Source organism: Lotus japonicus, chromosome 3, assembly GCF_012489685.1.
Source record: "Lotus japonicus ecotype B-129 chromosome 3, LjGifu_v1.2".
Classification (NCBI taxonomy): domain Eukaryota; kingdom Viridiplantae; phylum Streptophyta; class Magnoliopsida; order Fabales; family Fabaceae; genus Lotus; species Lotus japonicus.
The window spans coordinates 2,314,750-2,340,068 of record NC_080043.1 but is presented as its reverse complement, the minus strand read 5'-3'; the positions used below and the strand labels follow the sequence as shown (position 1 = coordinate 2,340,068).

Genomic DNA, 25,319 nt, shown 5'->3' with positions numbered 1-25,319 from the left:
TATGTTCTCCCCACCCTTAGCTCCCATTCTCCCTTCCCTCCCCCAACCATCTCCATCTCATTCCCTCCCCATCCAATTCCAACCAACCACCACCACACCTTCTCCTCCTCCTCCAACCGTGTCCTCTAGAAAACCTCCTCCCTCGTCGCAACCTCCCCGATTTTTCCCACCACAACCCTAAATCCCCTTGGAACCTCAATCCTTCCCCAATATTGCCTAATCAAACCCTTACCTATGCATCAATCCGATTTATACTCTTTGTCCTCGCCTCAAAGAAAAAAACCAGAAACAATATACATATCTAAGCTCTCTGTCCTCAACTCATAAATATGGAATATAAAAAATGGTAAATAGAGCAAACTGAGATCTTGGACTCCCACCGCACAATGGTCTGAATCAAGCAGCAACCATCAATTAGAACCCAAGTTTCCCAACCAAAGCAACACCATATTAGATCCCCCTCCCCCCAACAACAACCACCGTGAAACCCTGGTCCAACCATTGTGCCAATATACAAACCCTCGACCGAGAGTGACCCATGTCATCTCTAACGCAGCCATTAAAAACCTTTGCACCATGACGTCCCAGACCACTAGAGTCGCTCCAATCCATGAACTTTCTCTTGTTTCAACCTCCGCCATAACCACCATCGCTATAGAGCCAACATTGTCGTTAGGGGACTATGGATTTGCTAGATCCTTCACTTCCTAGTCCCATTTTGTCATAGTCTTCACCAGAGCCTTCACCAATGATTTTCGTTTTCTGTTCTCCATCAGAGCTCCGAAGGGCTTTGGCAACAGAGAAATTTGAGTAGTACGTGCTTTGGTAAAGAGGATGATGTTTACATTTATGCCCTTTTATCATTAAATCAATCTTAACCGCTCAACTAAAGAATACACATAGATTCCAATATCTAATTGTGTGTAATCATGGTTCACTAGTAGACTAATTTTAGAAAGTTGATCCTAGTCTTAGTCTTAGTCATATACCACGACAAAAAATGTGTACACCGCCACAACTACAACAACTTCACGACAAGTTTTGTTTTGCTTTCGCTGGTGCTCTTTCTCTATGTCACAGTTCTGTCTTGTTTTTCCTTTTATTCAGGTCAAGAAATTGTCAAGGCGTTGATCAATGAGGGATTCACGTGTGTTACTACTAGTACTATACCAGAACTCGAACCACCTTGCTTCACAGGTTGTCCTCCCCTTTTAATTCCATGGGCTACTGTTACATATATATTGTCTCTGAATTAGGATTTTTCTAGTATTGAAATTCTATATATATGATTTTACATTTTGAGGTAACAGTTAATGCTTTATAGCGGATTTAATAGTATATATGTAAGAATGGGTGTTGGCTTCGGTGAGACAGTTGAAAACTGCTCCACCGTGATGCAGTTGAATAGTAGTCGTTGGATAAATAAATATAAAAATAGACGATCTAGATCTATTACCGGGTAAAGGTATTAGAATTGTACTACAGGTATTGAATAGAATGTATAATATTGCATTTTAACCCTTAGGCTATTATATGTTAAACCAGAAACTGAAAAAACAAATTTGGTCAAATTCTTTTGAAATTGTAACAGAAGGATTGAACCACGGTGGGGGAAGCTGTCGTATGGAGACTATGGCCAATTGGCAGCAGCGTCTCTCCTCATCGTCTGCTGGAGCAAGATCTGATGCACCTGTCATTACCCATGTCACTCCATCAAGAGCTTATCTGAATCCCTCCTCCACAGGCTTTCCTCTTGCTCGAGGAACATGAGATACAGGCTGGATGACCCACTGAAGGACTCAACGGTGCTGCTCATGCCATTCGATGTGGGCCTCTGCGGGTTACTGATATGATGGTGGTCTTGAATTACACCGATGTGGTTGCCGACGACGTAGAAGAAGGGATCTGCGGTGGCAGCGTCATATGCACGCGCCGCTTCCTCTGCAGAACCAGATCTCCGCCGCGAACCTCCCCCACGGCCTCTTCCTCACACCCCGGAAGCGTGGCTCCTTTAGCACCGCCGATCTGTTCACACCCGCCACCATCGCCGCCGCCGCAACTACTCCTCTACCCTTTTCATCTCGTTGTCGATCTATACAGATAAATGAGAGAAGGGAAATGAAAGACCCATGTTGAGAAAGTAAGAAAAGATAAGTTTTTTTTAAGTTAGAGAGACATTTCAGATTTTAAATGGTAATGAGTGTTTCTGGAGATATAAGGTGAGAGGTGATGAAGAACATAGAGGAACAGTAACATTGTGAATTGAACTGATGTGTAAATATCAATAAATTATAGTTGGATTAAATAGCAATTATCAGTTTATATATACCGGTAACTAACCTTACTGTCTTGGGTAAATTTTTATATATTTTCAGTGACACACCATGTGTCACTAATCACATTGGTACACCGAAGACATCGTCTTAAGAATGTGTGAAAATAACAATTGTTTAATTGGTCATGACTCATTTGGGAACACTATTATCAAGTTATACATTTCTACAGTTAGAGCTTTGTTTTTCATTCATAGGCTACAGTTTTTTAACTGGGTTCATAGAATAAAGATGAACATTTGAGATCTCAATTATGTGATATATAATTCCAGAAAATAGTATAAGATATTGACGGAAAACAAACAATATAACTTTACGTACTGAAATTGCTGAATTTGAAAAGAATTTCAATTGACGTGTACAATTCAACAAATTTAATCAAACATGCAACATTTGCATAGTAAATTCACTTTTGAAGTAAATTTAATGAAAGGGACCAATGGAAGTTATAAATAATAATGTTTCATGTTAATTATATTATTCAGGATATATATCACCTAACTTTTTTTTTTTGCCTATCAAAAAAAAAACCTAAAAAACTTTTAAACCGGCATTTGTCATATATTTATTTGTCAAATTCATACATAATCATAGTAGATTTTCCCATGACATACATTGCCAAAATTGCCAAAAGTTTTTAATCTCAAGCGATTTTGTTAATAGCCGCCACTAATTCATATGATGGAAGGGTGTCTGATAATTTTGTATGTCTGTTGATCTTTAGGAAAGGAATAAGCATGTTTGCTCAACTAGGGAGAAAGTATAAGGATTGATGTACGCCTAATGACTGTAGGCGATATTACACGAGATTAAGAGAGCATATTTGTCAAATTCATACATAATCATAGTAGATTCTCCTATGACATACATTGCCAAAAGTTTTTAATCTCAAGCGATTTTGTTAATAGCCGCCACTAATTCATATGATGGAAGGGTGTCTGATAATTTTGTATGTCTGTTGATCTTTAGGAAAGGAATAAGCATGTTTGCTCAACTAGGGAGAAAGTATAAGGATTGATGTACGCCTAATGACTGTAGGCGATATTACACGAGATTAAGAGAGCATATTTGTCAAATTCATACATAATCATAGTAGATTCTCCTATGACATACATTGCCAAAAGTTTTTAATCTCAAGCGATTTTGTTAATAGCCGCCACTAATTCATATGATGGAAGGGTGTCCGATAATTTTGTGTGTATGTTGATCTTAGGGGAAGGAATAAGCATGTTTGCTCAACTAGGGAGAAAGTATAAGGATTGGTGTATGCCTAATGTCTGTAGGTGATATTACACGAGATTAAGAGATATCATGAGATATCAGCCGAGATTTGAAAAAATAGTTATTACCCCCCGCTAGTCTCGTTTTCGGTACATGATATCGTAATCTCGTAAGACATTAAGAAATATCTCAAGAGATTGACAACAATGGTGTAGATCACTAGAAAGGAGATAAATGATAAGTGATAAATATAATATATGACGTGATGAAACCAAGAGAGATATATAAAATAAAATGGGTGGATAAAAAAAAATTGTAATATATTGCAACTTATAATTCGTGGAAGACTAGCTATGAACCATTTCTCATGTTTCAATTTCTAAAAAGTAATATTTCAATATTGTGAGATCGATATTTAATTTGATTGTAATGGAATCTAGAATCTTTTGTGTTCATGTGCCTCAATCTGGTATTTCGCGGACCACGTTATCAGATGTCACATTCCTTGCGACATGAGAAGCATAAAGAATCAGGAGACGTTGATTTGGGGGAGTGGACGGTGATGGAGGGGTCGTTGTCGTAAATGTCCAATCAAACGGTGGTACTAGCAATGAATGATGGTGTGTCCGTTGGATGAGAGGGAATTAAATGGGAGTCAGGGCATGCCTGCCAGTCTTATCATGCGGCTCACTCTGATGTGATGTTGTCTCATCTTATGCCATCACCACTTATTCTCTTTCTTTTCATTAAATTAAATTAAATAAAAATGGTGTAACCCCTTTGATCATCATTTTACACAAAAGATTATCTATATATATCTATATATATATATATAAAGGAGACTTGAGTTTAGTAGCACTCCTCTACATTGAATGCATTAAATGGTAAAACCTTTCATTTGCATTAGTAACTTAAATAGTAAAATTAAAAAATAAATAAAATTTCCTATATCATCATATTAAAATTGTCAAAGTTATGAGCTATTCTACTACCTACTAAAATGTAAAACTCAATTTAAATTATGTTATAAATACATCCAAAAAAAAAATCTTTGTATTATATACATTAAACTAAAAATTGATCAATAAAATTTTCAATTCAATAGTTATCCACCTACCACCTAATTTTCATGTTTTTTGTATAAAGTAAAACATAACATGACAAAAGGCTCAGGACATAATTCTCTAAGAAAGAGTGAAACAAGACACTCTAATAAAAAAATTACGCTGATGTTTATCGACCAAAAGTTACACTAATAAAAGTACGTACCCATAATTACATGTGAATAATTTTTGTTATATAATAATAAAAAATATTATAAATAATTTATGCAAATAAATATTTTAATAAAAGAATGATTTAAAATATATTTGTGAATGTTTTATTTTTCTTAAGCAATGTCTCGGGTTCGAATCGTGTACATATATGAAAAGGAGACTTGAACCATAACATTAAATACAATAGTAGAAATAAAGACCCCCCTATTCACCTCCTTGAAACAAATTTAAACTCATAACTTTTCATTCTTCATAGTACTTACTCACTATCCTTCACGATAAAAAACTAAATATGCCTACATAAACAAATTAACATCAAGAACCAAAATTAAATAATAATAAAATATGAATTATTAATAAATAATTTATACAAAATATTTTTAAAATTAAAATTTTCGCAATAAGGTATTTGTGTATTATTTGAAAAAAAAAAAATTTCTATCTATTATATATTAGTAAAAATGACTTGAGAAGGCATAACAGATGAAACTAATTACAAAAAAAAAAAACTACATAAATTTAAATTTAGTAAATAATTTTTTACGCTATTTAAATTTTTTAAAGAGCTACTAAATTTATAATTTATTTTAATTTTAAAATTAAAAATTAATTTTTTGTTCATAAAAAGCCCACAAATTATGTTATTATTATAACTTATTTGATGATATTAAAAAATTATTATTTAAAATAAAATACTTCAAACTTGCATAATTTTTTCATATAAACAAATAAATGAATTATTAAATTATTAAAAATAATTTAATGATAATATTAAAATAAATTAATAATTTGAGTATGTATTTTTTACACAAAGAAAATTCTAAGTTGTCTCAAGATAATTATTTCTAATTTTTTAATACTTAGGTAATGATAATGAACACGACAAAATGAATCCATGACCAACACGACCAAACATGATTGGTTAGTAATTCAGATTTTTCAAAACAAAATTGTTATTGTTAACAAACTTGATTTATTATCGGTCTTTAAAAAGATTGTCGTGAAGATCATGTAGTGGTTTAGTCATGTAAAATTGCATTGCCCCTTTTAATTAAAAATTATTTTAACATTCATTTACAGTATAATAATTTTTATATAATACTAAAAAATATTAGAAATAAACTCGTGCAACGCACAGGTGTTATATCTAGTATATATATAAAGGAGACTTGAACTTTTTTGCATTGATTACCTTACATTTGTATTAAATACATTAGATAATAAAATACAAAACTAAAAAAATAACTACATCTACTTTATTATTCATTATATTAATTAATAATTGTTAAACTTTTCAATTTCCTAATTTAAAATAAAAACTTTTCAATTTCCCATATTTTAAAATAATTTTTAGTATTTATTAAGTTTTAACTATTAATAATAACTTGAGAACAAATTTTGAATAATAATAATAATAATAATAATTTAAATTGATTACTTTTACATTAATAAAAATATATAGTAAAATAAATTTTACATTTATAACTAATTGTAAAAAAATTTAAATTCTTATATATTAAGATTAAAATTAATATTTTAATTTTGATTATTAATCATAAGTTGGTGAATTTTAAAAATTAACCAATAAAACTTATTACTACATTTTAAATATAAATAAAAATTAAGTACAAAAGTTAGATATCATCTTAATAAATTATATATATATATATATATATATATATATATATAAAAGAATATTGGACTTGAGATCTACATTACTGGCACGATTGATTAAATTTTATTTTATTTTCATTTCAATTAATTATTGACATAAGGTTGAAAAAATGAAAAGATACAAAAATAGCACAAATTAATATCTTTTAAATAAAATAAACATGTTAAATATTGAAATTAGTTAATGGTTGAATTATTTTTGTAAGTATATATTTTGGAAATTACTTTTAAAATATGAAATGATTATGCATGTTGTTTAAATTAACTATAATAAAGTTTTGTATTATTTATAAAAATAATTTTAAATTTCCTTGTGATTTTTCTTAACAATGATAGTAATAAATTATTGATGAATATTTTATGTTATTAATTTTATTGTTAACTATTAATTTTTAATTTTCATTTTCTTATACAAAAGAATAATTTATTATGTGGTACTTAAAAATAGTTAGAATATTAACTATCAATCATAAATTCAGAGAAAAAAATTAATAAATATATTATATGTAGACAATATTAATAATTTAAATTAAATAATAGTAAAGATAAAATTTATTAATGAACAATCTAGAAAAATAGTTTCAAAATTAAATAAATGTCTCTATAAGATATTTACTATTAAATATATTGTATGTGTGTATTATTTGAAAAATAATTTCAAATATGTTTTTTTGATCTATTATATAGTAGTAAAAATATTTTCTAAAGTTTTCTTATGTTACTAATAATATTTTCCTTTTCAAATTTTTTTATTAAATTTCAGTAATATCCTTGATTGACATAAAGGAACTCCAATACAAGTAATTTAATGCATCAAAGAAACTCTAATACTATATATTTAGATGTCTAAACACAATAATTTTTTCTATTATATCTATACTGAAGAAATATTTGAATATTTATTATTTATATAATTAAAAATGTCGTAAATTAAATAAACCTGTGCACCGCACATGTATAACATATATTTTATGCTAATAGGATATATATTGTGGCTTCATATTACAAAATTACTTAGTACTTAAAAATAGTTAGAATATTAACTATCAATCATAAATTCAGAGAAAAATTAAGAAATATATTTAGATGTAGACAATATTTATAATTTAAATTAAATAATAGGAAAGATAAAATTTATTAATGAATAATCTAGAAAAATAGTTTCAAAATTAAATAAATGTCTCCATAAGATATTTACTATTAAATATACTGCATGTGTGTATTATTTGAAAATTAATTTCAAATATGTTTTTTGATCTATTATACAGTAGTAAAAAAAAATTTCAAGTTTTCTTATGTTATTAATAATATTTTCCTTTTCAATTTTTTTTATTAAGTCTCAGTAATATCCTTTATTCACATAAAGATAACTCTAATACAAGTAATTTAATGCATCAAAGAAACTCTAATACTATATATTTAGATGTATGAAAACTAGAAGGGAGATATGTTCCCATAACTATTCATCTCAACTATTTTTTTTTCCATGGTATTTCGTTTATTGGAGGTTTATGATGACCCGAGGTTTATTCTATCTTTGTCGAGTCATTTTTCTTTCGTTCTTTTCCGTTTTGAGTCCTTTATTGAGTTGTTGGTCAAGTTAAGTCCCTTTTTAGTTCATAATTGCATCTGCATTAGTTTAGTTTTTTTTAATCTATTTATTTAGTCTTTTTATTAGTTTCTTTTAGTTTTAGTTTGAGATTAATTCTTTTGGTCAGACTTAAACTGAAACTTTGTGAAATTATGAGTGTTGATGAGCTTTTGGGGGTTTTTGTTTGCTGGATTGAATGTGGGATTGAGGAAATATCCATTAATGAGAAGTTTTCAGAAGTTGCATGGTTGTTATCATAGAGTTTTTGAGATGCTTTTCAGGTTTGATAGACTCTTGATGGCTAATGATGATGGTTGAAGGCAAAATAATGAGCAATGATGATTGTGGAAAAGGAGGTTACAAAGCTGCTGAAAAACTGCTGAAGACCACGCATGTGCGCCCCTCAGGCCACGCACATACGTGGTGGTTCTGTATGAGGAAGGGGCTGGAACGTGAAGACCACGCATGTGCGTGGTGGAGACCCCGCACATGCGTGGTAAACAGACTTAAAAGCTGAAAATTGACAGATTGGCCACGCATGTGCGTGGTGGAGACCCCGCACATGCGTGGTGACAAAATCTGATGCTGCGAATTGTGCGATTTTGAGCGTTTTGGCTACGCATGTGCGTGGTGGAGACCCCGCACATGCGTGGATTACCGCTGGAAACTCTATAAATAGGAATTTTGTTATTTCTTTTAGGGATCTTTGTATTTTCTGAGCAAAACTTAGAGTTCTAGTTTCTTGGAGCTTGTGGGAGGCTTCTTGGCACTCTTGATTCAGGTTTTTGCTCTCTTAATTTGCATTATGAATTCCATAGCCATGCTTGGCTAGTTTCCTTTGTACTTTGGGTGAAGTGAACCTTAGCTTTGATTATGTTTTGAACTTCTGAGTTTCTTATATGAATAAAGTTTCCTTTCTATGTATCTCTTCTCTGTTTCAATATTCTCTTGAATGCATGCAAGTGCTTGGCTTTCTCCTTGCACAACGGTAGTTGGTAAGGATTAAGGGACCATGAGATTAGATTGATTTGTTTACTACCACTTAGGTATAAGGGTGGAAACTCTTTGTGTTGGCCTGAACTTATAAACTTCACTCTTCAATTGAATTGACTAGGCACTAAGGAATTAGGTTTGGCAAATGAAATTGAATGTTTTACTTGATTAAGGAATTAACAAGTAGAGGTAGAGGCTACATCACCATGGATATGGATTCTAAACTTCATATAAGAACTTGATTTGAGAAACATAATTGGACTAAGTGGAGCTTTGCCCAGGGTACTTCTTTTCTGAATTATAATTTTAGCTTTTATTCACAAGTGTTTTTCACACAACCAAACTTCAAACATATATTGCTTTTCCTTTTACAATTCTGAACATTAAAAGTCTTTGAACAATTTGATAAACAACTATCTCTGTGGTTCGATATCTTTATATTACTTCGGGCAATCCGTGCACTTGCGGAATTGCTATCAGTTTATAAGGTTAGCTATTGTATGTTGTACTCTTTTTCCTTCACTAGGTTTTTATCCCAAATGGGTTTTTCCTAGTAAGGTTTTAACGAGGCTCATACTCTATGTCTGACCTTTCAAGGGTTAGATTTAATATGTTTGTGTTGTTTGGTGTATTCCCCTATTTCATGAGAGGGTTGTTCTCATGGTGGTTTCTTCTATCAATAATAATCTTTTGCTGTCAAAAAAAAAATATTTAGATGTCTAAACACAATAATTCTTTCTGTTATATTTATATTGAAGAAATATTTTAATATTTATTATTTATATAATTACACAGTAGTAATTTTCATATAATATTAAAAAAATATCGTAAATAAACCCGTGCAACGCACATGTATAATATCTAGTATCTTGTATTTCTAGCATTCTAGTGTCACACCATGTATTTCCTAACAAGTCATTTTTTTAGCTATGTTTGTTTTTAAATATGTGCTTCATATATTTAATTTAAAAACATTGTTAAAAAAAACACATTGTTAATTTGTTTTGGTACAACACATTGTTAATTTGAGAACAAAACCATTCTTATTATGTTTGAATTTGAGGGAAAACAAAAAAAAAATCTTTTTAATTTAGCATGTTTAATTGTTTATATTTTGTTAAGAACAATAAATTTTATTGAGATATAAGAGATTTAATTCGAGTAAAAGATATATCAAAAGGTTATGCCGGCATGTTTGATTTGGGAAGAAAGAAAAAGGAAAAAAAATGGAAATGAAAAAAAGAAAAAAAGAAAAAGAGATTATTTTGTAAGATATGAAACCCCACCATTTTGAATGATGAATTGATGAGTATAAAAATATTGCAACAATGAAATAAATTTGCTTAAGCATATATGTTAAGAAAGCATTCCTGAACTGATTAAAGTATAAATTGATGACAGTGGCCCTCTCATCTCAAGTGTGATCAATTGACATCAACAACTTAACTTTTCAAGACAAAAGAAAAAAAAAGTGTTAAAGTAAGGGCAATTCATTCGTTTATATCACATGATACATGTTGTAATTAAATCCCTCCTGAACCGAGTTATCGAATCAATTCCAACTACAACCATTCGTGCTGGATAATGTAACTATTCCCTGTTTGGCAACATCTAGTTTATAAGCAAATAAAAAATTGTATAAGCTAATTGAGAGCTAAAGAATGAAAGTTAAAAGAGGAAAAAAAAATATTTGACAACACAAGCTGTTGAATAATTTGAAATTGTAAAATAATATATATATACAGTTATTTTTATATTTAGTATTATTTTATTTACACATCAATATCCATATAATACTAATTTAAAAAAATTATTACTTTAAATAATTTTTTATTTATTTTCATTTTTATATTTTTATTAGATTAAATAGATAATACTAATAAATTTATATTTTATTTAATAAATATTAAAAATTATATTTATCCAATTAACAAAATATTTAGGACGAGTCACGAAATATGAACGAATGAAGTACTAAAATAAACTCATTTACTAAACACTTACCTTAAAAAAAATTCAGTAATTAAAATAAATTTTAAGCTAATCAAATAAGTTCTAAACTTGCTTAAAGCCTTGTTAAACAGATCTAGAGCCTAAAAAAAGAGATAATAAAATGAAATTAGCTTAAAATTCTTATCATGAACTTAAATTCGAAAAAATAAACTTATGAATTGTGTTGTATCTCAATTTAACTATGTGTGGCAATTCGTGTACAACAATCATTTAAGAGAACTTGTGACATTTATTGTAAAAACTGCCACAAACAACAAGTGTCTGGGGTGTGACAACGATTTACGACTAGGGTTGGCAACGGGCCCCGTGGGTGCGGGTTTGACCATTCTCACACCCAAACCTGAACTTAACACTTAAACCCAAACTCAAACTTAATATGGGTGCAAAAGTTAAACTCAAACCCAAACCCCTGGGTTTCGGGTTACCCGAACCCAAATCCAAAACCCGATACGAGCACCGAACTTGCAAAAAATCCAAAAATCTGATCCGGAAACAACTTGTTCATAAGAGAACAACATGGACATAAGCTGATAAACAACATAATTCATGGATTTTTTACGTTAAAGAAAATCCTACTTAGTAACTTTAATAATATATAAGGGCTGATAATTGCATGTATACGGTTTCGGGTTTGGGTTTGGGTTTGAGTGCGGGTTTAATCACTCCCACACCCGAACCCAAACAGGTTTTAAAATTCGGGTGAAACTCAAACCCAAACCCAAAGAAATCGGAATTCGTCCGAAATTTCAGATTGGGTTTGGGTCGGGCCCGCGGGTGTGAGTTTTCTTGTCATCTCTATTTATGACTTATTAGTGTCTAATCATATACTCCCTCCGTCCCTAATTATAAGCTAACATTGAGACTTTTTTTGTGTCACTAAATATAAGCTAACCTTGCAAAAGTTAATATTTCTTTCCATATTCACCCTTGCATTTATTGGTAGTGGAGCACCACCATTAGTAGTACAATGATGAAAAAGTGTTATCATAAATAGGGGTAAACATAGAAAGTTGTACATTTTTTTTGAAAACAAATGCATCAATTAAGACTTTCTTAATAAGTGTGATTTTTACAACTTTAGCTTATAATTAGGGACGGAGGGAGTATTTACTATGCATCCTATATATTGCTTTAAATAAACTCGGCAGTTAACATAAACGACAGGTGTTGGGAGTCTTGGTTGTTCATGAGTTTTCAGCGTTTAATTATTTACTATGTAACGCATTGCTCTATTACTCACCTGTATTTTCAGAAGAATTTTAAGTTAGTTATATTTGGAAAACGATAATATCCCATTGTTTCTTTATAAAGGAAAAGGAAAAAGAAAAATTCTGACAAGTGTTTAATGGAACAAAAGGAAGGGTGGCAAAAGCAATGAATGACCTCAGCTCAAATATCATTCAAAAAATCAAAACCATGTTTTGGACCTCTCATGTCTTGTATTGTACTTGTCACAAGATGGCTTTCAATCTCCCTTTCATTGCCTTTGAAGTGGCATGCTAATGGGTGGTTGATTCGTTGGCACGAGCAAGAGAAAGAACAGAGGCTAAATTGGGTTTTGCGTGTGTGCAATAAGAGGCTGCTTGTCGATCATTCCGTGTATATGGACTGTGTGTGAGAGAGCACCTCTAATTTTCTCCCACGTTTTCTAACATCAATGTACCCTCACAAATATCAAAAATCAAAAAACTTCAGTCTCAGTTTTGTGCTTCGTTGAAACAGAAAAAATTGTTATACTCAAATAACACTTATATAAATAGATAGTACAATACATGGATGTACGACGAAAATCACCCAAACCAATAACTTATTAAATATGAAACTTTGTCGTGCTTCACTCAGTATCTAAACTATATAACTTGATGCATATCTTCTTGAACTTCATTTTTGTGGTAGACCCCATGTCATCCTTTCCTTTTAACTAGTATTATATTACCATCATTGATAAGATCACTCCACTATTTTCCTGCTCCAATTCATCACATTTCTTTCCCCCTTTTTCTTGGGCTTTTTTATTCTCTTTAATGGTTTTATTCTTGGTTTCATTGATTGCTCCCATCAACCTGTCTTTTTGATAGTTCTTTGTGTAGTGACCTTTTTTGTTTGCTTTTATGTGAATAATTGGCTCATGCGCCGCTATTGTACCGAGTATGAATATATGCGCGCTTGTGTATCATAAGTAATATTGGGATCCACTTTTAGACAATAGGGTCTTTTATCCTTTGGAGAAAAAGAGGGTTGGTTTGGAGTTTGGAGTATACAATACAATACACCAATGCTCCCATGCTTGACTTGAGTGTGGTAATTACTATGGTAGAGCTTTTGAGGGAGGGAAAGGGAAGGGAAGAGAAGGGGGTAACCACTCCCCTTGTTTGGAAGATTAAAGTTTCACAAAACCTCCAATTTGGAGGAACTCCAAAAAATAACTACAGAATAATTTTTGAAAGGTCTTTGCAGTTCTCATAAATTCTGCAAACCCTTCCTCCTTTAATAAAAAAACTTTGTGATGAGTTTTTGCATTTCCATTTTTCCCTTCTAAAAACTCAACTTGTAAGTTGCAAATAAAGCCTAAAGGAACCAATTGATGTACCAAATAATGTTGGGAAGTTGGCTTTTATTAGAATAATGTACGCAATAATGATTGAACTCTAACCACTTAGTCATAAAAGCTTTAATACCACATTAAAATCCAATTTTCCTAAAACTTAAGCTATTGAGTAAATAACTTTGAATAGTTTTATGTTATATTAGTAAATTGTAATAGTGTTTTATAATGTGCATGAATCAATCCTTTTATGCCTTTAGAAGGGAGTACTTATGCCCGGAATGATTGCGAGGAGGCATGATGCACCACTATAATATATGTGGAGCATAAAAGCCTAAAAGTTATTCTCATTTGGGGGCAGTGCGGATAGGTGAGCAGTTCTAAATAAGGTGAAGAAAGCACCAAAAAAATATGTTGGGATGGTAAATGGTCAACAATGCAAAAGGGTGGTTTGAAGCTTATTATAGATTTCGTCTTTTGTTTATCTATTTCTATGCAACTTGAGCATGAGTTTTTAAATTTAATTATTCTCAAGGAGAAAAAACTCAAGGCAAAAGTTGATTATCATTTGCTTTTGTGCATCATTGCTATCCTGATCCTCAATGGGGAAGCAATTATGTTTGAGTTTCTATTGAGGATCATTAATCTTCTCTATCTGCTAGTAATGAGTGAGTAGTAATATGAGTTAGTTGTGTGAAAGGGTGAAGAATATTAAATGATTCTTGTGAGTATCTTTTTTGGTTACAAGAGGAAAGAAAAATACTTGTGAGTATTTTTTTGATACATCGGAAAATAAAAATACTTGTGAGTATAAATAAGAGTAGTTCAATTAAATTTTATATCAATTTAAATAACATCTTTCTTTTTATGCATAACTTTAAAGCATAAAGTCATAAACATTGTATGATGGATATTATAAGCCCCACTATTGAAGACTGAATGGTAAATGCATATATGTTTACAAACAAAATGAGTTTTTTTTGTTTATGTTTGGGTACAGATCAATAGTTTGGTAGATGTTATGGGCCATGGCCCATTAGTCTCATTTTATACTTTACCCAATTGCCAGTTTTTGTGAGCCTTGTTTCTCTGAGCCCCAAGCATCAAGAGTAGTCACACTAGTAATGTGAACTCGAATAGTTGACCCAATTTTTTTTTTTTAGAAATAGCTATTGCATATTTATGTACTATTTGAGTTGCATGCGCAAATGTGAAACAAGTCAAACCATTTTCTGGACATTGGATCTGTGCCGGTACATCAGGACATTTTTTTCTATATGTTGGAATTCGGTTTTGACAGTGGGTGAATTTTATATCATTTCAAGATGGCTTAACAATTACTGACAACTCTTCAAGAATCCCACAAGTTCATAACCCAAATGCTAGCTAGATGCTACAAAAATAAGCCTTGTTTTGCAAAGAGGCAAGGTGGGAACAACATGTTCGTCTAGTGGTAAGCGAGCTAGATTTTCATACGAATGAAATCACATGATCGAACTCTGAAAAAATTATTTATAAGGAAAGACAATTACAATTTTTCGAACAAGTTAATTAGCTCTTGAAAGAAAAAAAAACCTGATTAAAAAATAGTCTGCATAGAGTCTTAATTAATCTAACATATCAACAGCTATAGTCCTGAGACCTTGCTATGCATTAATTTCATCACAAAACCTTATTAAAAAAATTGTTTTTGTCAGGGGTCCTAATTAAGAGGGGTAACCTTGTACGCAACATCTCCAGACAAGATCCAACTGCTGTGGGGACCTTTAAACGAAAAGAAGAGAATCATGCATGGATGAGGGTTGGCAATAAAGTGTTAGAATGGTACACCTTAATGAAGTATCTTCTGTACGATTGATCCAGTCTGGATGAGTAAGATTTGGTTATATACACCTACTACCTTGAATTGCTTCTAGCCTTCTACTTAACTTATTGTATATGCTAACTAAAATGGAAGTAAATAATGAGTTAGGTATCATGATAATGAGTTAAGTACTGATCCGCGCTATGTTCCAAGGATTACAGGTTCATAAGGTATTATATCTTATTAGACAGGCCAAACTGTCTTTTCCAAGGTCATTTATATATACCTTAAGGTAGAGATAAAAAAGTTCCAACCTATATTCTTTTTCTTTTGAGTTTGAGAAAAAGGTATTTACCATCAATAATAATATTGACTAGACCCCTCGTCACGAATACTGACATTAAGTTGTAAGCGGTCACAAAATGTGTTTTACTCTCCTGGACGACATTCGAACCGTGACCTAATAGTTACTCCCTCCGTTCCCTTTTAAGTGTCGTTTTAGCATAAAGCTCTTCAACCAAGATAGTAGATTATTAGAGTTGTTTTTCCCATTCTACCCTCTCACATCCCAATCATAAAGTCATAAAGCTCTCCAACCAAGATAGTGGATTGTTAGTTTTTTTTTCCACTCTCTCATATCATTAAACCATCTACCACTCTCAACCAATCATAAAGTCATAAATGTCTTCATAGTTATTAAGAAAGAAGAATTGTATGAGAAATGTGAAGTGAAGTTATTGAAAAAGTAAGGGTATAATTGACAAAATGGAACCTAAAACGACAGTTAAATAGAAACAAAAAAATTTATTCTAGAACGACACTTAAAAAGGAATGGAGGGAGTAATAGTTAAGAGAGGATGTACATGACTCATAGTTGCAACCTAAAGTTTAGTACAAGAGAAAACACTTGTGTTCAGGCCACGTGCGGCACTACCCCAAACATCAGATTTTATTGTGCCTCAACTACCGAGTTCCTATTCAGTGTGGCTGTTACTATTATACTCCCATCCCTACCCAAATCTTCTCCTTACTTTACTCAAAAATACCAGGATCCACCAAATGGCACTTCCTAAGGTGAACGTCTTACTGTATTAAAGTAAACTGAGATGCAGCAAGTCATGTCACAGTGTCGGTTGCCGCTAGAAAAATTCTTGCAGGTCAACGACTTTACTACTTATGACCTTTTGTTTTGTTATGGTTTTATGGAAGCGAGTCTCCCCATGTTTTTAAGACACAATTAATTGATTATTTTCCCTTTCTGTCCAACAAATAATTCTTTTTTTATTTTTCCTTAATTAGAAAGTCAGTGTAATTAACTACTACTCCCTCCGTCCCTAATTATAAGCTAAAGTTGTAAAAATCACACTTATTAAGAAAGCCTTAATTGATGCATTGGTTTTCAAAAAAAATGTACAACTTTCTATGTTTACCCCTATTTATGATAACACTTTTTCATCATTGTACTACTAATGGTGGTGTTCCACTACCAATAAATGCAAGGGTGAATATGGAAAGAAATATTAACTTTTGCAAGGTTAGCTTATATTTAGTGACACAAAAAAAGTCTCAATGTTAGCTTATAATTAGGGACGGAGGGAGTATAAACTAATGACTTGCCCCTTGCTTTGGAACTCATGCAATGCAACTTATTACTCCCTCCGGTCCTATTTATAAGCATGAAAGAGAAGAAAAATCTTGGTCCTTTTTATAAGAACCAAATAAAAGTTTGAGCTATATTAATTATTTTTTTCCAATGATGCCCTTATTAATTCTAACTTGTAAAATGTGTCTCATTAATTATTCTCTCTCTTTCCCACTTTCCAATACTAATAATAAAGGGTAATTTTGGAAGTTTATTTTAATTTAAGACAAATTTAATGTATTTTATCTAGTTTAACTACATTTCTTAAACTATGTGAATTTTTTTTTTATTGCTTATAAATAGGACCGGAGGGAGTACTACTAATAAAAGTCTATGCTTTCCCTTCTTATTTTATCCGTCAGAAATGCATTCACTCCGAGCATTTTTAGATACGCGGTGAAAAAATAAAGTGAACAAAAATCATAACTGATGGACATAAGCAACTTCTCTTTATTTTTGAGGTTTTCCGCTGTGATTTTCTACGGTGTATCAAGAAATGCACTTAATTCAAGCCACCTACTCTTGAATGAAATTTCATGTTTAAGTACTATTAGTTAAAGCTGGATTAAAATTTTATTGAAAGTGTTAAGTATTAGTTTTTATTGTTAGGCAAATTCTGAATTGAGGAAATGTCCCCCTGCAGGTTCTGTTTTCTCTGTTTTCAGTAGCAGAGTGGGTTGCACTTTGCAGCCTCTTCATTATTTTCTTCTTCCATCCTTCTCTTGGCAGTATACTCTTCATTGCTTCCCCATTTGACTCCAGTCACCCACATAGTCCCTTCAAGTATCTTTCTTCTGATATGTAAACTTCTCTACAGTTTTTTGCTCAATATATTGTTATCTTTGATCAGATTGTTCAAGTATAGAACAAAATCAGTTCTTTAAGTTGGAACTGTACCTCCATCAGATTTTGATATCTTAGTTTCAAGTTTATGCTTAATTTGGATGGTTTTCCTCAATTGAATTAGTTGCCTTCCAACTTAAATCATTTTCCATCCCTTCAGTTCACAGTATCAGTGGTTCCATGCTTCCATTATTTTCTTTGATCCTCAGCTCAATTTATTGTCATATATTGCATCCACTGACATAGTAAAATTCTGTCCTTTTGCAACCAAAGCAATGTATCTTACACAGAAACCATGTCTGAAGTTGCTACTGCACTTCCCTATCTTTCTGCTTCACTTTTACAGCATCTATTCTTATCCCACACCCATGAACTGCACCGACTCAACCCGCGTCTGCACTTCTTTCTTGGCCTTTAAGCCTCAACCAAACCAGACCTTAGCAGTGATAGAGAGCATGTTTGATGTTTTGCCTGGTGACATCACTGTTGAAGGCAATGGCTGGGGTTACACATTCATCAGAAAAAACTGTTCTTGTGCTGCTGGGATTAAAAAATATGTTTCTAACACCACATTCACAGTGAAATCCCATGGAGGGTTTGTGACTGACATGGTGATGGATGCCTATGATGGGCTTGTTTTCTTGCCCAACACGACGACACGCTGGGCAAGAGAAGGTTCTGTGGTGCCTCTGAGCTTGTTCTGTGGCTGCTCCAGTGGACTGTGGAATTATTTGGTGAGTTATGTGATCAGAGATGGGGACAGTGTTGAATCTTTGGCAAGTAGGTTTGGGGTTAGTATGGATAGCATTGAGACAGTGAATGGCATCAGCAATCCTGATAGTGTCATTGTTGGCTCTCTTTACTATATACCTTTGAATTCAGGTTAGCCTTTGCAATCTTCTTCAACCCTTTTCTTCAACCTATGCTTGTATGGTCAATCAGGTTGTTTTAGGCCTTCGGCAATCAGCGTAAAGCTGACTGATATCAGTAATATGGATCAGTGGTCCATATAGCTGACTTCACCTAATGGGATAAACTGATAAAGATTTTGTTGTTCTTGTCATCGTTGTTGTTGATGCATTAGTTCTATTCAAAATTTGGGCTGTTTATAGCAATTTATGTTCTGTAGTTGAGATTTGGAAATCAGTGCCGAAAATGCAATATTGAATTATTTAACTGCATTGCAGTTCCTGGTGAGCCTTATCACCTGAAGAATGATACTTCTCCGGTTCCTGTTCCTTCACCATCTGTTGATAATTTTTCAGGTATGGTTCAGCATGTAATATAGAAAAGGATTTTTTTTCCTTTAGTTTGGAGCTACTAGTTTTTCAGTTGTATCTCTACCTTTATACATACACAAATTTGTATAGGTTGAAGTTTTGTTTGCAAGTATATTATTTTATCTTGTGCTTTTGGTTTAATCTTATTCTTACTGATGTCTTTGAACTCTGAAATCCCAAAGGAAAAATGACTTGACAAAAAACAATATACTGTGGTGTAGAAATTTAATATTTTAAACAGCATATTGCCAAATTCTGCATTTGTTAACTGGTATTTAGTTTGGGACAATGATATCATATGATATTGATACACCATTTCTGTTACACAATTCTTATCCCACTTCCTTTTTGTTTTCTCTTAAACAAGATTGAGCTCAAGAAATAGTGTAAAATAATTATGAGAAAAAAAATCATTCTTCTGTTACTAAGAGTCAAACATTTAGATGCCAAACTAAAAGTTATTTTTGCAGTAATTGAACATGTAACCCATTTTTTACAGCTGATGATATCAACCGTAAAGCTCACGTACCCTATGGATTGATCATGGGAGGTATAGGGGTTGGTCTTGCACTAATAATTATAAGCATGATACTGTGTGTGTTCCTGAGATCATCAAATTGTTTAGTTGAAGCCAGAAATCAAGCAAAGGTTGCTGAGGGTAATATCTCTCATAAGCTCCATAGGAGTCCAATTTTGTTTTGTGGGCCTGGAAGATTCATATGCTGCAAACCTGTAGACCAAACTGATGGTGAATCCAGCAGTGACCAAATTACTGCTCCTAAACCTTCAAGTAATCAATCTAATTATCTATTTGCATGTACTTTATTGAGCAAAAATATGCATACTTATAATGGCAATCAAAATTATAAACTCAAGTCAAATATACTTGTGCTAAGACTATAAGATGTGTTTTAAGCTAAAATCTGCTTGTAATTGATAAACTGGGAATGGGGGAGAGACTGTGATTTGTACTTTAAACTAAAATCTGTGTATAAATAATATACGATTTTTGCTGTTGCAGCTCTAATGCCAGAAGTTTTTAACATGGATAAGCCAGTAGTTTTTACATATGAAGAGATTTTTTCCTCAACTGATGGTTTCTCAGATTCAAATCTTCTTGGCTACAAAACATATGGTTCTGTTTACTATGGTCTCCTTCGTGACCAGGTTTGTGGCTGTATACTTCTAAGTTCTAAGTCAGACAAGTGCTTCGCAAGAAGAAAAAAAAATGTACATGTCAATCATTATTCTGATATTGTTTTTGGTATGTATTTTAAATCCTTTAGGAAGTTGCCATTAAGAGAATAACAGCTACTAAAACCAAAGAATTTATGTCAGAGATGAAAGTTCTGTGCAAGGTCCATCATGCTAATCTGGTAATTTCTTTGCTGTTAAAAATAAATTTCATATGCTTTGATTTTGGAGTTAATTCCTTGCAGCTTTTCAAGAGTTTGAGTCCTATTTTGTAATTAATTTTGTCAAGGTAGAATTCATCGGCTATGCGCCTAGTCATGATGAGGTTTTCCTTGTTTTTGAATATGCTCAGAAAGGTTCACTCAGTAGCCATTTGCATGATCCTCAGAATAAGGGTAAGGTCATGCCTCTGCTTTGGTGTGTTCAATACATATGTATAAATATGTATGTCTGTTAGCATGTTTGTATCAGCTCCTCTTTCCTCAAAGGAATTATGACACGCAGAAGCTATTCAGAGAAGCTTTATCCTTATTTATGAATATGTGTGTCTTGCATGAACAATCTATGCATATGTATAGAGTTCAAGAGAATCAAGACCTTTCTGCTTCTGTGTTGCTTATAGGTCATTCATCACTTTCTTGGATCACAAGGGTTCAAATTGCACTTGATGCTGCTAGGGGCCTTGAATACATACATGAGCACACAAAAACTCGTTACGTCCATCAAGATATCAATACAAGCAACATTCTTCTTGATGCTTCCTTCAGAGCCAAGGTAATAACAAATTTAGACAATATTAAATTATTTCTGAATGTTTTCACAGATTGGTTGATTGCCATAATTCTCTCTATAGATATCAGATTTTGGGTTAGCAAAACTTGTTAGTGAAACAATTGAGGGAGGAACCACAACAACCAAAGGTGTTAGTACATATGGATATCTTGCTCCTGAGTATGTCCCTTTTGCATTTACAAAACCATTACTTATATACAGAAAGAGAAAAATATGAATGGTTGTTTTACTTTGTAATATTTTGCAGATACTTGAGCAATCGCATTGCGACGTCCAAAAGTGATGTCTATGCATTTGGTGTTGTTCTTTATGAGATTATTTCAGGGAAGAAAGCCATTATTCAAACACAAGGTACACAAGGTCCTGAAAGACGATCATTGGCATCTATAGTAAGTTTTCCTTACTTGAAAGACATGACATGATTGTTCAAAGGCGATGTGTCCTTAGATTGGTTAATTAAGCGTGTGTTTCGACTTCCATTGAATTTAACGTCGACCAAAAGATACACTTTGTGGTTTGGTGTTGCAAGTTGCAACATTTTTTGTGTCATTACCTTAAGATTTGTTAAATTGCAGATGTTGGAAGTTCTTAGGACCGTACCTGATTCATTGAGCACGCCAAGCATTAGAAACCACGTTGATCCTATCATGAAGGATCTGTATTCCCATGATTGTGTATTGCAGGTAAGATGATTTCTCTATCTTCAACTGTAAGTTTGTAGTTGAGGATAATTCCACCTTTCACTCAGGAAAATTGAAGGTTTGTCCAGATTAGAGCCTAATTCCACCTTTCACTCTATCTCGTGGTCTGATATTTGTTAGTGTGAAGAAAATAACCAATTCCATAGATTCTGAAGTAGGGAAAACATGTTGCACGATGTTCAAGTTGGATTGAGATCAGCTGTCTCCAATTGGTGTCTCATTTCATATCTCAACCAATGAAATTATAACATGTCAATTAACGCTGTCTCATTTCATATCCCAACCAATGAAATTATAACATGTCAATTAACACGGTCTTTTGTTGTTATGTTATATGCTTAGATGGCCATGCTGGCAAAGCAATGTGTGGAGGAGGATCCCATTTTACGTCCTGATATGAAGCAAGTTGTGCTTTCCCTGTCCCAGATCCATCTTTCTTCTTTTGAGTGGGAAGCCACTCTAGCTGGGAAAAGCCAGGTTTTCAGTGGGCTTATTCAGGGAAGATAGGTTATGCAGCAAGATCTCTCTCATCCACTATACTCAACAAGATTCTTTCTCCATTGTACTATTCTAGTGGAACGGAATATATAATGTGAACATACTTTTAACCAATTCATAAGAAGAGTTCATTCATTTTTTATCTTGAAGAGCAACGTGATAAACAAACACACCCTAAAACTTGATATTGGAGTCACTTACAATTCAGAAGAGTTCATTCACTTTTCATACTCATCTTCTTTCTAAATGCTTACATATTATTTCATGGTTCAGCTATTCCTGCTAAAGAAAGCAGTTATTGTTTCCATTAACTTAGTATCTGTATATACATCTTCAAATTAATGTGACATTACAAATACAACTTAGAATCATAGGCAGTATAGAAACCTGTGAAGCATTCTAGCTGCCTGAAATGTAGTACAAGTAACCCTTCCCTTATCTTACCGAGAAGCTGGGAATCTACTATGCCTAGTTTGGATGGGGAGTGAGTACACAATCCAAGACATGTTCATATCTGAAGTTACATTTTGTAGCTTCTCTCCATAAGTGATTGTGTGGCCAGAATCGAACACGCTATTACTTGACAAGAGAAGCGAGCACCCTGCGAGGTGGATCAAAGGGTCTTCGAGAATGAAGGACGGCCCAATTATCAAGCAACAAAACGTCCCCTTTTCGCCAAGGAATGGCAACAGATTCCTCCTCCAGTATGTTGAGACAGTCATAGATTATCTCAGCTGGTAATGGCTCACCATCCCCAAAGGTAACAGCCTTAACAGGATCATTTCTTTCATCCTCCCAGCCCGTGTAAGCAGCCACCATGCTGTTAAACCATATCTTGCGTTTTCTCATCTCATCATACTTCACAGCTGGGATTGGACCCATAATTGATTTCACCCCATCTTCCAACCACTCCAGCTTCATGCCCAGTTTAGCAGCCCTGCAATACAAAAATTCAAATTAAACTAGATACACACTCACTCACTGAACAACAGTATGCAATTTTTTCACATAGAATAAGAGAATTGAATAAAATATTCAGCATCTAAGAACAAAGAATAGAGCAAACCACCCTTATCTTCAACTTAATTCTTAACAATCCCAATTTTCAAACACTACAACAAGGTACATTTCATTTTTCTCTCTTCTCTTTTCCTTTCATATCGCATCATATATCAGATATATCCTTTTTCATTATTTTCTTTCACTCTCCTAATTAGAATGTGCAGCACAAAACAACATTTTTTTTATATTCAGATGAGCAGATTGTGAGCTATAATTCACTCACACTCATAATTTCCCACTTCATTTCCAACTTTGATTTCTATCTATCTCTTTCTTATCTTTCAATCATATCACTTATCAAATCTCTTACTTTCTATCTCTTTCCTTCCAATTTCTCTTTTCTCCACCTCATTTCTACTTAAAAGTATGATGAAACTCTTCCTATATTGCATAGTAAATGAACTTCTTAAGGTTTTGTGACACCCAAACAACAACAATGTTAAATTTTCATATGATTTATTTATCAAATTAATCATTGAGCATATAAAATTATCATCATATCAGACTTTTTAATGATATCACCTCAACACTTCAACTAATGTATAAGAAAACTTGGTCAAATTTTAAAATCTTCAAATTACTACTAAGGTGAAAAATGTGATGAGACCCAAGTGGTGCAAAGTTAAGAAGCAGAAACCTTTCTTCAGCGACGGCCTTGTCATCAGTCAAGAACGTTGATTTCCAGCCTCTACCAATGGGAGAAGAAGGGTCATCACCTTCACCCAAAACCCTAACATACAGCAAACCATGCTTCTCCAATCTCTCTACAAATTCAGGATACTTCTCATTCATCCTCTCATAGACAACATGGCTGAGCACAATCGGAGTTTCACCGCCGACACGCGGCTCCACCTCACAGAAGAAGAACAATTTCGAAGGGAATTCAGGGACCTGAGCCATCTCATGGTGGAAGGGGATTTTCTGGTCGGGTGGGGATTCGTTGGCGGTGAAGACGCGGCCGACGACGTTGGTGCGCGGGGCGGCGCCGCCGACGTAGGGAAGCTCTTCATACCCGAAGGCCTCGACGAGGTCGTTGAAGTGGGAGGCCGTGTGGAGTGGGAAGTTTCTGAGAAGGACGGCGCCGGATTGGTGGAGGAGTGATTCGAGGTAGGGTTTGTGGGTTTTGATTGACTGTGTTGCGGAGAGAGGAACCGCAGTTGCGGTGGCCGGAGAAGGTGATACTGCGGCGGGGAATGGAGCTCCGGTGAAAATTTTCTGCTGTGGAATTTGGATTTCTATGATTTGTTCTCCTCCTATGGCCATGGTTTTGCAGTGAGTGAATCAATCGAGTGAGATTAGATTAGAGTGTTACGATCATGGATGAAATTCAGATGAGTGTGACCAGGTTCGGTAAGTAAACCAAATGGGCTATGGGCTACCCAAAGAAATACTTGTGGGCTGAGAAAAATCCATTTTGATTGTTTTTTTTTAATCGGTAATGAAATGTGTTTCAATTCCATAGTTGATAATTGGTCGAACTGTGTGACCAAAACTTTTGTGTGTTTCTCTATACTATGTTATGTATTCGTGCTGCTGTTCTAACAACTAGTTTCTTAACTACGAGTATCCCTTGCTTTGTATTGACTTTTCACTATAGGCCTTGTGTATTCAAGTGTTCTTATCTATCCATTTGGGCTTTAGCCTTGAATCAATCGAATCACTTTGACAAAAAAAGAAAGAATTGAACATTCAACCTCATGGTTAAAGGATGAGGTGGGAGATCGTCACGCCACACATTATGGGTTATTTTGCCCTCTTTATTGAGCACTTGACTCATAAATTGGTTAACCTTTTTTTAGAAGACTTAAATACATTTTTGGTCCCTTACTTTCTTCCTTTGGATGATTTTAGTCATC

At 33.2% G+C, this 25,319-nt stretch overlaps 2 protein-coding genes across 2 annotated transcripts; one reads left to right on the top strand and one right to left on the bottom strand.

Annotated features, from left to right (window-relative positions):
• The first annotated feature begins 17,694 nt into the window (after positions 1-17,694).
• On the top strand, positions 17,695-22,614 carry LOC130745586 (lysM domain receptor-like kinase 3). The gene is made up of 11 exons (XM_057597918.1): positions 17,695-18,818; positions 19,124-19,201; positions 19,716-20,006; positions 20,238-20,383; positions 20,503-20,592; positions 20,700-20,805; positions 21,033-21,184; positions 21,264-21,361; positions 21,450-21,591; positions 21,778-21,885; positions 22,246-22,614. The coding sequence occupies exons 1-11, from the start codon at positions 18,212-18,214 to the stop codon at positions 22,408-22,410; spliced, it is 1,983 nt and encodes a 660-aa protein (XP_057453901.1). The 5' UTR covers positions 17,695-18,211; the 3' UTR covers positions 22,411-22,614.
• Positions 22,615-22,637: 23 nt separating this feature from the next.
• LOC130745587 (clavaminate synthase-like protein At3g21360) lies at positions 22,638-24,806 on the bottom strand. Its single transcript, XM_057597919.1, has 2 exons — positions 24,101-24,806; positions 22,638-23,338 (listed from the first exon to the last, which is right to left on the bottom strand). The coding sequence occupies exons 1-2, from the start codon at positions 24,724-24,726 to the stop codon at positions 22,978-22,980; spliced, it is 987 nt and encodes a 328-aa protein (XP_057453902.1). The 5' UTR covers positions 24,727-24,806; the 3' UTR covers positions 22,638-22,977.
• Positions 24,807-25,319: the final 513 nt, after the last annotated feature.